General features: G+C 42.1%; 1 protein-coding gene across 8 annotated transcripts in view; it reads left to right on the forward strand.

Moving 5' to 3' along the window:
* KIAA1210 (KIAA1210 ortholog) overlaps window positions 1–12,244 on the forward strand; it is a 50,613-nt gene that overhangs the window by 32,908 nt on the left and 5,461 nt on the right. For 7 of the 8 annotated variants that reach the window (XM_064712515.1, XM_064712514.1, XM_064712512.1 and 4 more), the window contains 8 exons: window positions 26–194; window positions 2,897–3,026; window positions 5,459–5,617; window positions 6,164–6,229; window positions 8,058–8,261; window positions 8,740–8,857; window positions 9,595–11,181; window positions 11,931–12,079. In XM_064712515.1, the coding sequence (XP_064568585.1) occupies window positions 26–194; window positions 2,897–3,026; window positions 5,459–5,617; window positions 6,164–6,229; window positions 8,058–8,261; window positions 8,740–8,857; window positions 9,595–11,181; window positions 11,931–12,079 (2,582 nt within the window). The remainder of the gene's footprint in view (window positions 1–25; window positions 195–2,896; window positions 3,027–5,458; window positions 5,618–6,163; window positions 6,230–8,057; window positions 8,262–8,739; window positions 8,858–9,594; window positions 11,182–11,930; window positions 12,080–12,244) is intronic. The other variant, XM_064712511.1, reaches the window with a different exon arrangement.

The raw sequence follows: 12,244 nt of genomic DNA on the forward strand, positions 1-12,244 counted from the left end.
GTTTTCTTTTTTTTTCATGTTGCAGGAAAGAAAAAATCCAAATTTCAGACTTTCAAGAACTTCTTTGCCAAGAAGAAAAGGAAAGAACCTCCAGCTCCCAGGGGAGAGAGTAATTTAAAACCTTGCCAGTCCAGCAGCGATGTCAGCCTCGCTGTGCTCAACACTGCTGCACTTCATTCACCGGGGGAGGCTGGGTAAGCTGCCAGGGAAGGAAAATAAATAAAAGTGGACCTCTCACAGCAGTCGGATGAAAGCATGAGTTGGCCCCTTAGGAGCAGCCTCTGTCCAAATTTGTGCAAAACAAGCCCTAATGCTGATGAAGGAATTCCAGGAATTTCCTCTTTCTTTGCTAGAGCTCGAGGAGTCAGCCTGGAGAGGAGGGGGAGGGCAGCAGGGCAGGGTGATCCAACCCTTAGCCCAAGAGTGCAGATAGCCCAGACTGCTCTGATTGTTTTTGGTGTTTGAAATCCGTCCGGGAGGGTCTGGCCAGCAGCACCTTTACAGGAAGAGGATGGTGAATGAGTACTGCTAGTACAGAAAAGACTGTGAAGTTGTGTGGGTGATTTTCAGCATCAGTGATGCCCTCTGTCATGGCTACAGTAAAGAGAAAAGTATTTCTGGTATATTATCAGTGTGTGATTGCTTCTTTAACTTTCTTACCTAGCCCTTTAGGCACAGATAACAACTGAAGGGCCCTGGTTTTGTGTCAGCCACCCCTGCAGCATGTAAGGAGGTTTGCAAGCCTAGAGTCCCATCATTTCCTCTGGTTTGGTGGGAAGCTTGAATGTTGATACGCAGGAATGAATTGAGCATTTGTAGAGGGAAATCAGTGTGGACAGGCAATGGCTGAAACATCTGGGCTTTAGTTAGTGCATCTTTAGCTTCAGCAGAAATATACATATACATATACATATACATGTACAGCCTGGAATTACAGAGGGATGTGGATTTGCACATAAGAGTGTACTAAAGCTGCAGTTAATTCTATATTTAATCCTATGGTTTTTTTTTTTTTTATTCCGGTGACTGCCAGAAGAAAATACAGTAATTCTCTTGCCAACACATCTGATACATATGCAGAGAGAGAGAAAAAGACAAAAAAGACAGAGATCTTGTACTGGCAGTCTTAAGAACAAGGAGACCTCAACCCTTATGGGTAAAGAATTCTCCAGATGGAAAGGCAAATACATCCTAATGCACATACATTCTTTGCAATAAATAAAATATGCCAGCTAATAATGAACATACATTGCAGTATATAAAAGCTGCATGACAGTTTTTCTTAATGCAGTAAAATTATGCCTTGCCCATATGGAGTACCTCTCATGCTGAAAAGGACTATAAAATCAGACACAAAAGAATAGGATGGCTTCATTAATGATGAAATAAGGCAAGTGCCTTTCTTGTGTGTAGAGCTGCTGTCCTGCAGACTTACACAGACATTAACCATGGTGTGTAACAGGAGGAAGCACAAACTCTGACCTGTGCTGTGAGAGAAACAGCTCTGATTGCCTTCAGCACAACATAAACTTACAGCAAATTTATTTTGTCCTGCAGTGAGGCTGTGTACAACTGCAGACTGACTGACTACACCTTTGGGGCAGCAGAAGGGTTAGTCCAGCAGCTAGGAGAGGTGTCTCTGGAGATGTAAAGAAGGGGGATGCAGGAGGAAAAAGAGTAATTTGTTTGGGATTTTTTAATGTAGTGCATTTGCTTAATGAATGTTCGCAGTCTTTCTCAGCTTCTAAATAAAGAGAGAATCTATGGTTAGGTAAAGAGCCTATTTGATTTCCTTGCAGAAGAACTTTGACATACTGAACTTCTCATGTCAGAATTGTGTTCCTAATCATCCTCTGTTCCCCAGAGTCAAACTTTCAGAGGAAAGCATTGCCTGTGCAGGATGTGAGCCAAGGAATCCTTGTCATTTGTATTTGTTAATAGTCTCATGGCCAACAATGAGAAAATATTCTATGATGCTTTCCAGTTCAAGACTGGGATGAAATCCTAGTAGAGGCTATCCTTGTTGTCTTTTGGACAAAGTAATGTACAAACAGTACCTGCCTATGCGGGTGGAACTTGGTTAATAAATTATTTGCAGCTTTCCTTGTTGTGCCACTCAAGTGCAAAAAAAATTTGCTCTGCATAACTTAGTAGCCCAAGCCAAATCAATCTCAGGTAATTACAACTCAGTTAACAGCTGCTGTGGGAACTCATCATTGCTTCACTGGGCTGAACAGCCAACGAGCACAGAAACAGAGCAGGAATGTCTCACCCTACACTTTAACCTGGCCATTGATGGCTCTGTAACTGTAGCCATGGACATTGTCCCATCTACCTTTTTTAATACACCAAAATAATATTTAGGATATGGGTGAATGCAACTGGTTTTATTGCTGGACATGAGAGGATTCGAGTCAAGTTTGTTAATATATCAAAGTTAAATTTTCTGCCCACATTTACAAGAAGGAAAAAAACCAATCCACCACCTTTGGCGGGTATGGCACACACCAGGCTGCAAAAGCTGTGTCCTGAATGTCTCATGTTAGCCACACTGCCACCAAAGGAGGGCAGGGGACTCCTGTTGTCCTTTCTGCACCTTTCTTGGGGTGCTTTGTGTCCACCTCACTCCTAACACGGGATCTGATCACACTGGACTCCCTCTCTAGTCAGCAAGCTGAGCTGTGTGCTCAATGCAGATGCTGAGTGCATTGCAAAGGGACATTTGATCAAAGGTGTTCCTCCTCCCTTCTGATGTAAAAGAAGCAAACAGTGACTGTCCTAACCATGCACAAATCTGAAGTGAAGCATGATGCATCCCACTCTGGCCTCTCTATCCTCCCTCTGCCCTGGTGTGGGGATGTGCCCAGTGCATGACCGCTCATTCCTTCCTTTCCAGGCCCAAGGGTAGCATGGGGAACAAAGCCTTGTCCCACGACAGTGTCTTCATTTTGGAGTCTGCACCAGGAAATGTGACAGGTGATGTCTTGTCTCAGGAAAACAGACCTGGAAGAGTGAGAACTTTGCAGGTGAGAACATCATCCTCTCGTCAGCAGTGCTGCTGTTTGTCAGCTGTCTCCCAGGAAAGTCTGTTGCTTGATTCCTTTTGCTGTGTGCCTTAGGATTTTGCTGACTGAAGTGTCTAAAGTCAAATTTGCTACTTTTGGATCTACTCTGCCTCTTGGAAGCTGAGTTTTTGAGCAGTCCTGGTGCTTTCAGCCTTGCCCAGGTCTCATAGTGTGTGATGTGAATCCAGCTCATGAACTCTTGGAAACTTTCTTTATTAAGTGTGTCCTCTTCCAATGGGATTTATGTTCTTTACTTCATAGCTACTGCCTTTGGGTTAAGGCCATTTATTTATACTGTAGTGTGTCCCTTACACTGTTATTCTTTAAATATTATTTGTGTTACTCTTTTTGGCAGTTCTGGCTCAGATGTTTTCACTATTCATGGTAGTGCCAGTGGCTGTGTGAGTGTGTGGGATGATGGATATGTCAGGATGCTCTGACAGCTTTATTTATGTATTTATTCTCTTGGTCTCTGCTAGCAAAAGATACTGTATTCTGCTGGGTCATTTCCTTCTTCCAAGGCAACACTGAACCCTCCTTGACAGCTCCCTTATAAACTGTTGATTATATTAATTATATTTCACTAACTGCCCAGCTTGGAACACTCAGATAAAAGTTTAAGGTTTTTCCAGAGACTGAATACAAATGGTTGATAAAGGAGCCAAAGGTCATTGAAATTCCTCCTTTGCTCAGTGTGAGCTTCATGTTGCAAAAGACAATTGAGTCACATGTTAAGTAATAGAAGATGCACAGAGGGACTTGTTCCTCTCTAAGGCTGTAAAACAGGCAAAGATATTTTTTGTATAACTGAAGGAGTAGCAGAAGAAAACATGTTTGTATATTACAGAACATTGTTGGGGGAAAAAAAGCTTTTTTCATGCTGTTTGCAGTCCACTGTGCCCTCTCCCCATCCATCACACTGCACAGTAATGTAATACTGCCAGCATTATTTTTGTAGCTCTGACAGACAGGCTTTTTCTGTGAGCTTGACTCTTGTCAGAATAAAAGCCAAGCACTAATAAAAGCAGATACTTTCTTAGCAATGTAAATTAACTTCTACCAGTAGAAGACAGAATGCAAATTCAGTTTCCCCCACACACTTTGCTGTCTGCATGTAATAAATTTAATAAATCTAAGACAGGAAGTTGTGAAAAGAGACCAAAGCAAAATTGACTTTCTGTTTTTTCCTTCCCATTAAGTGCACACTTATGTTGTATGCCTTGTGTTGCCCATATATCACAGTATTGCAATATATTGCCCATAAATTGCAAAAGGAAGCTGTTTGAAGGGGGGATTGGTGTTCTAGACATTTGCTACCCTGTGTGGCAGCTTGATCTATAGGAATTGCATTGTAAATGAACCTTGCTGAATAAGAATTGCAGCTTTTTATGTCTATTTTACAGAGATGTAAATGACTGCATAGATTGCAGGAAAACACAAAACTAGGCTTAAAACTACCCAATATGGTTTAATAAGCAAAGAAACAGAAAAATTAAGTCTGCATGTTTATCTTGGGAATATTCTGCTGAGATGTTTTCAGTTGAAGGACAAAGTTTGTGCTCAGACCTTGTTTCTATTCCAGCTTTGTCACAGCTGACAGACTTAGGCCAAGAATTTTAGTGATGGTGTTTCCTCAGATCTGAACATTTTCAGTTTGAGGGAACATCTGGCTGCTCCTGAGCCTGCAGACTTTGTTGTATTTTTCTAGGGTCAGGGCCGGCCAGAGCATTCTTTTGTGAATCCTGGAAAAGAATCCCCACTCTCCTTTACAAACAAAGTTGTTCTTGGCTGCTGTTACCATTCCTGCTGTAGACCAGGATGTGATGGTGGGGGAAATTAACAAGTAATTCATTAGGGTGGATCAGAAATTAAATTAATTTGGTATTGTATAAAAATTGTGACTCAGCTACTTGTGTGGGAAAAGGTTGTAACAAGCTCTCAGATTTGGAAGGGCTTTGTGAGGGAAAGGTGACTACATAAACCTGGGATTGGGAATGTTGACTGGCAATACTTTGTTATATTTAGTCACATAAATACCTAAATTAATGTGACTAAGTAATTAAATCTGGAATTTGAAAGTTTTTAATTTAAAGGAGTTAATCTGTAGTAAATTTTCTGGAATGGTGAAATTCCTGTCTCCTTTTGCTAAATTACTGAACAAAACTGATTTTACTTTTAATTTTATGCCAACACCAGTTTTAATGATGGGTCCTTGATGAATGTAGCTGGATAAAATTTTATTAATGGCTCTTTTCTATAAATGGTCTGTTTCTTCAAGTTTTTCTGTTAACGAAAAAATTCTGCATATCTTTTAGTTATGCATCTGGCTTACAATGTCCAGAACATCTTTAAATTACATCATTGAAAGTTTATATTCTGTATTTCAACCACAGCTTCAGCTTCAGCAGAATGTCAAACTTGGATCACCTCCTCTTGTTATAACTGGGAAAAAACTGGAAGATGCAGGTGCTGTTTCTGAAGATGATGGTTTACCTAGGAGCCCTCCTGAAATTTCAACCCTTCATGAAGTTCTGACAGATTCGCCAAACAAGGTATAATTGACCATCCATACAGAAAAGAGAGAATCTGCCTAGGGGAGGCAAAAACCATTTTGTTTGTTTGTACATGATGGTACAGATCAGTTAGAACCAGAAGAAATATCCATATGGATTGTGGGCTTTTCGCTCTGAGGTGTATCTAGAAATTGACCCTACAAAACCTTTTCTGTGCACAATTTTCCATGCTTTTATGTAGACCAGAACTCTGACCTCTATCATTAGCAAATGTGTGATTTCAGATTTCAGTGAACTTGTGAGAATTTGTAAATCTGATGATTTTAAAACAATAACCCAAAATAACTTTATGAAATGTACTGCCTCCTGTGGTCAGCCTTCCTGGTGTATCTCAATGCAGGAAATCTCCCCTGCTTTGTTTGATGCCAATGAAGAAATTAAACCCACTGTGTAAGGCAGGGACCCAGTGACCCTTCCTTTATTTTTCCTCTTGTGTTTTCTCATAATTAGCACTGGATATCTAGCTCAAGATGATTCAGTGTGACACTTCCCCTGACTTACCCTCTTCCTCCTTTTATCCCACAGTCCTCCAACCCTGTTCAGCGTCATAGCTCTTTGAGTTTAGGAGGGACAGACAGTGAAGATGAACAGGTAAATAGCTCCTTTTCCTGATAATAAACTTCCCTGAGATGGCATATGTGGAGTCTGTATGGAGCCAGGACAGTAATTTTATTTTTTAAATTTATTCTGGGTACAGTGTATCCTAGGAAACAATTCTTTAAGAGTCCAGAGCAAGGGAAATGATATTTAAAATGTACCTCTCAGGTTTTCAATAAGAAATAGACAGACAGAAATCTATTGGTAAGTAGTTTGTGTGAACAGCACAGAGGCAGCTCTGTGACAGTACAAATCTATAAAGTTACACAAAACACTGGACCAGGCAAAGCTCTTCAATTCTGCTCCCGTATCCCAGGGCCCCCATATCAATCACATCTTCCCATCAGCAGTGGCTTGTGAGCAATGCCTTCCATCTCTCTTATCATGGGAAATGATTGCAGGACCAGCCTTTCCTGATGGCAGGTATTCCACAGGAAAGGGTGTGTTTTAATTTGAAATTTTCTTTGGATGATAAATGACCATGAGAAGCAGCAGGTTCTGCTCTCAGAACAACACAGTCCTTGACCAGATTGGAAAAATTTGCAGAGGTCATATATTTTTGATGTACCTTGACAGTTTTTGTCAATGAGATGTGAAGATGTTTTCATGATCTTTTAAACTCCATTAGCACACGTGTTTGAAATGCTGTGTTACATCCTAAGCTTAAACAAATCTAAACTGCAAATGCCAGGCACAGTGCAATGGCCAAGTGTCACCCAGCTTTATGAATGAAGCTTCTTTGGCATTTTGCAAGTGTTCCAGAAAGTTTGGTCTTTCAAAACAGTAGCAAAACCACTGAAACTTCACTTTTAGGGGGCTTTAGTACAAACATTTCTGTAAACTATTTTGATTGCACAATCCTGGGTTGCTGCTGTTCAGTTCCCCAGAGCAGCGCTGCTGTGAGGATGAGATCCACAGCACTGTCTGGAGGATGGTTCTGATATTCTGAAAAGCATTTGATTTTCCTGAAAGTTGATATTGAAAGACAAAAGTGGCTATGGCAGCTTTCTTAGAGATAATGAGGAGCAAGCATCCGTGCTATTTCTGTGGCTTTTAAATAATGGATTTGTGCGGTGGGTCGCGTTACTGGGATGAAGAGGCAGCTGTACAAAGGGCAGCAGTGTCTCCTGCTGGTGTGTGCACAAACTGCAAAGGGCTTTGCAGATGGGACCTGGGGTGGGGACGGGCTGAGGCTCTCCCTGTGGCAGAGACAGCGATTTTCCTTCTGTGTTACGTGCTGTGTGTTCAGCTGAACTCACAGAACCCAGCGATCTCTCTGCACAGATGACTTAGGCATGCATTTTAAAATGAGGATTTATGCCCGAAACTATGGCCATTTCAAGCTTCTGAAATGGAATGAGCTAACAAAGGAAATGTTCCAGAGATGTGGGGAAGCAAAGCAAAATATACAGAGCATTGTATTGCAAATCAAAGGCGACTCCGACAAAGGGGAGACAATGATGAGGAGGACTCCAAAGATATCAAAAGGCTAATTAATTACTTTATTATACTATATTATTCTATACATCTAAAACAGAATCTGCCAAGCACTCAGCCCTGCATACACTGCACAGAATCTCGTGGCTGTCAGTGACAGTCCCAACACACACACACACACACACCTGGCCCTGGCAGGCCAAGGAAACAAAACACCATCACTGTGGATGAACAATCCCCATGTTGCATTCTACTTTGGCACAAACACAGGCACAGCAAATGAAATAAGAATTGTCTTTTCTTTCTTTGAGGTTCCGAGAATGTGAATCTCAGAAGTCCTCTGTGAAGGGAAATGTGGCAACAGCATTGTATTTCTGTGTTACAGATCCCTTCTGGAGCTTCCTCCAGGCCCATCAGTCCTTCATCCTCTGGCACCCCCGGGGCAGGAGGCAGTAGCTCCCTTCCTGTGGATTTCACCACCCCTGCCAGTCCCCTGGGCTGCCTGGACACCTCCGCAGCCAGGCACAGGATTGCCATCAACCCTCGCAGGCAGAGGGGCTTCACCAACAAGCACCTGCTGCCCCTCCAGGTGGGTGGTTTTTGCCAAAGAATCACTGGGCAGAAGGAAATAAGTGTGAGTTTTTAATTATTATTTTAATTTCTTTTTTCTTTCCTATCCACGTGTGTTTACTTCTTCCATTGGAAGAAGGGAAAACACCTCTTTTGCACCAACCAATCAACCAACCAAAAAAGACTCTGAAAATTTAATATCATGAAAACTGAAAAAGACCACAATTTTTGGTTTTCATTATTTAGCCAAAAATTGTGGGTTAAGCTTCATTTGTAAAAAGACTTCTGGTGTTTGAAAAGCTAAATGTCAGTTTTATAGAGGCCTAAGTCTAGTTTTACAAATCTAGTTCTTAAGTAGAATAGTACATTACCCAGAATGTTGGTAAATTACAGGAGGGAGGCTTTGTTTCTGTGATTTGAGTATTCATAGAAATGCATGTGTATAAACTGCCATTTTTGTGCATAATTCTTTAATTACAGCATCTTCACTTCTTTAGGTGAAACAGCTGGAAAATGAGACTTGTCTTCCTGCAGCTCCAGAAAGGAAGGGAAATTCAACAGAATTACTTGAGAGTGGCAAACATAAAAGTGATGGGGAAGGTAATGAAGACACAGGTATTGCTGCTTTGGGTGCTTGAACTCTTCTGTATAGCACTGACAGGACCTGTTTGAATTGTTAGTCCTTCCAAACTTGGCATCTTTTGGTTCTATAACATAAAACCAATCCTGGCTGCTGAATTGTTGTGATGAAAAAAAATCAACAAAGTGATGCTGAAGTGGTGAGCTTTGAGGGCAGCACTAAAAAAAGAGCTGAAAGCATCATGTTCAGAAGCACATGTCCTACACAGCTGGCTGGACCTCAGTGTGTGAAACTGAGTTCCTTGACACTCAGAAAAACCTTAACCACAGCATTATATGTTGTGTGTGTCAGGTGACTTTGGTTGGCGTCTGTTTACTGGATCTTCCTTTGCCACTCACCCAGAGAGAGTTCTCCCAGTCATTGTAGGTGGCTTTTCTAGGCACACACATGCAGAAATGTCTAGAGAAATCTGGCTGGTAGTCTTGCAGCTAAGGGTATGCACAGGAAACAGCTAAACAGCAACTAATGTGTGCACCTGAAACAGACAGCAACTTTCAGTCGCTCCCTGGATTAGGTGTGTTCAAACTGAAACTTTATTAATCCCTCACTTGGAGAGCCCATTTCTGAACAGGCTCTGAACCAGCTTATTTATCAGTCAGCAGTGCCCAGAGATGGGGCATTCCTGTTAAAGGACTGCACTATCTGCAATGCATACAGATGATGTCTGGATTGTCCCCTTTAAGTGCACACTCTTTTCCTCTGTTTAATGCAGGATTACCAGCCCAGGTGGGACCCTGTGCAAAGGGAGGTTGTTTTAAGGAGATACCAGGAGTAAAATCCTCCTCTGATGCTGCCCCTGAGTCCTGTGGTCCCCCACCTGTGGCAGAAGACCCCTGTGCTTTGCTGCAGGAGCATGGGAGCCTTCCTGGTGTGCGCCATCCCTACAAAGGAGCCACACTCCTCCTGAGGCCTGAGCCTTCTCCTGTGAACCTGCAAGGACACCACGGTGCAGGAGTGATGTGCTCTGCAGATGGGTCTGCTCATGAATCAAAAATGCATCCTCAAAGTACAAGTGCTGAAGCACCTGCACTTCCAGAGCTGCAGCAGCTTGAAGGAGAAGCTGCTGTGTCTCCAGACATACCCACAGCTGACTCGTTCAGCAGTGGTGTGGAAACATCTGGCTTGGATATATTGCCAGATGTTGCACAAAGTTCCTCAGTAAATTCTGTGGATCTAAACATTAAAGCAAAGGAAAAGGGGGATCCCCTGTTCAGTGGCAAAGAAGAACTCTGCTTTGGTACTGCTGGGAATCATTCCAGCCATGCTGTCTCAGATGCTCCACAAGCTGCAGTAGCTGATGCAGAGTCTTGTTCTGACATCAAGACAGGGGCTGATTTGAGGTCTGAAAAGAGTTCAGTAGCAAAAAATGGCAAAGAAACTTGTGAAATTATGGAATTTCAGTTATCCAAGGACAGTGTAGAAAAAAAAATAGACCCTGCTGCATCTGTCTCAGAAGCAGTTTGTGTGGTACCTTGCAGTAAATTGGAAGCATGTTCTAAAGCAGAAATGGTTCCTGTTCCAAAGAACAACCAAGGCAGTCAACAGGGCAACGCATCTTGCGTTTCTGGAAAACTTTCCATTGGGTGTCTCGCCTCTTCAAGTTTGGCTGGCTTGAAGAGTAATATATCTTCTGATGCTGTGAGTAAGGAGCACCAGGTAAGCACTGCAGCTTCTCACAGAAAAGCAGCAGAAGGCAGCCAATCATCAAATGAAAATGTAAAAACTCCACTGAAGACTGCTTCTGCTAGACCAGTCAGATTCACCATTGCACCAGCATGGCAAAGGTCTCTCTCAGGGGGTTCAAACTCAAAGGAAGATTCCTATTCCAGAAGTTCTCCAACATCCCCTATAAGACCAGAGTTCTTTGAAGGAATGACAAAAGAGCCCTCACGTTTTGATGCAGCTCTGCAGGAATCAGCAAAAACCAACTTAGAGAGATTTGATCGAGATTGTAAGGACAGAGATCTGGACTTGAATTCTTTCATGGAGTGGGCTGACCATGAAACACAAAACTTTGAGAGTCCATTTGGGGTCAGACTAAGAAGAACATCATCTTTGCTGAAATACCAGAACGAAAGCCGTGTCAAGCCCCTGAAGCTGCTCCCCCCAGCTGCTCCAGCTGCTGCTTCTGCTTCAGTCAAGGAGGATCAGAAACTGATGGGCACTGGGAAGCCTCATCCAAGCCTTCCTGTCCACACAAAATCAGTTGTTAAAAAACCAGATCTCCTAGAAGACAAAAATCCTGCCAAGGCAAGATCAGAAGAAGTGGCAAAGAAGCAAAATGGTTATAAACCTTCAGGTATTTATGCTGTATTTGTATCCAAACATTGTGGAAAACAGTGGTCATATAAAGAGCCTTGGCAGAGCAGCACAAAAAAATTTTTTAAAATCTTCTTGGCTAAGAACCAAATTCAGCCTTGAGTTCATCACCACTATAATTTAATTGGCTTGATGATTTGGCCAGTCAAGAGAATTCTTGGCTTATCTTAATGAAGGGTGTGTTCCAGCAAGAAGAATGGCTTAATGCCTCTGAAACATTTCTGGTATGAGGTATTTGTACATATAGTTGGAGTTTCAACACAGATTTTTAAAACTTGCTGCAGTTTTAGTTAAAAATTCAGACTGCAGCTGCTCAAACCTTAACTAGGAGTTGCATTAGGTGAGATTATTTTTTAAACAATTATTTAATTTAAAATATTTTAAAAGTGACAAGGAAGCCTGTATATTACTGCCTAAATTAAAAAATCATTACTGTAGTACTCATTTAATCTACAATGGAAGGATGTAGTTTCAAAGGCAAACTCCAGTTCACAGTGATCTCAGTGGGACATCTGCCATTGACTTAGAGAGAAGCACAGTTGAGTCCAACACTGGAGAATAAACAGAAAAAACAGTTATTGCCAAGGACAAAATCATCAGGGAAGGTAATTTTATCTCCACCATGTTCAAAGGGTGTTACAGATGCTGAAGGATTTAAAATGTGAAGAACTAACTTTAGACTGACTTGACCTAAATCCCTTCTTTACTTCAAAAATGCTTCTTTTGTAGAAAAAGTCTCTCCATATTTGGAAACTGCCTCCTCTGAACCAGCTTGGGTCTCCATGGCAAAGCTGAAACGAAAGGGTTTCCAGGACCACCCTCTTGCCAAAGAACGCAAAGATGAAGACAAAGCTTTGGCCAAAGTGGATCAAGGGCAGGTAGGGTACCAAGTAATGCTGCATGGGTGTGAATCCTGCCCCAGGCCGCCTGGGTACTTCTGCAAACTGTTCAGTATTGTCTCCGTGGGAGGTGTGTTGTGAGCATTGCCCAAAGAGAGCTTGGCAGGCCTGGCCCCTAAAACAGTGAGACTGACAAGTGATGCA

The sequence above is a fragment of the Zonotrichia leucophrys genome, chromosome 4A (genome assembly GCF_028769735.1).
Source record: "Zonotrichia leucophrys gambelii isolate GWCS_2022_RI chromosome 4A, RI_Zleu_2.0, whole genome shotgun sequence".
Taxonomy (NCBI): domain Eukaryota; kingdom Metazoa; phylum Chordata; class Aves; order Passeriformes; family Passerellidae; genus Zonotrichia; species Zonotrichia leucophrys.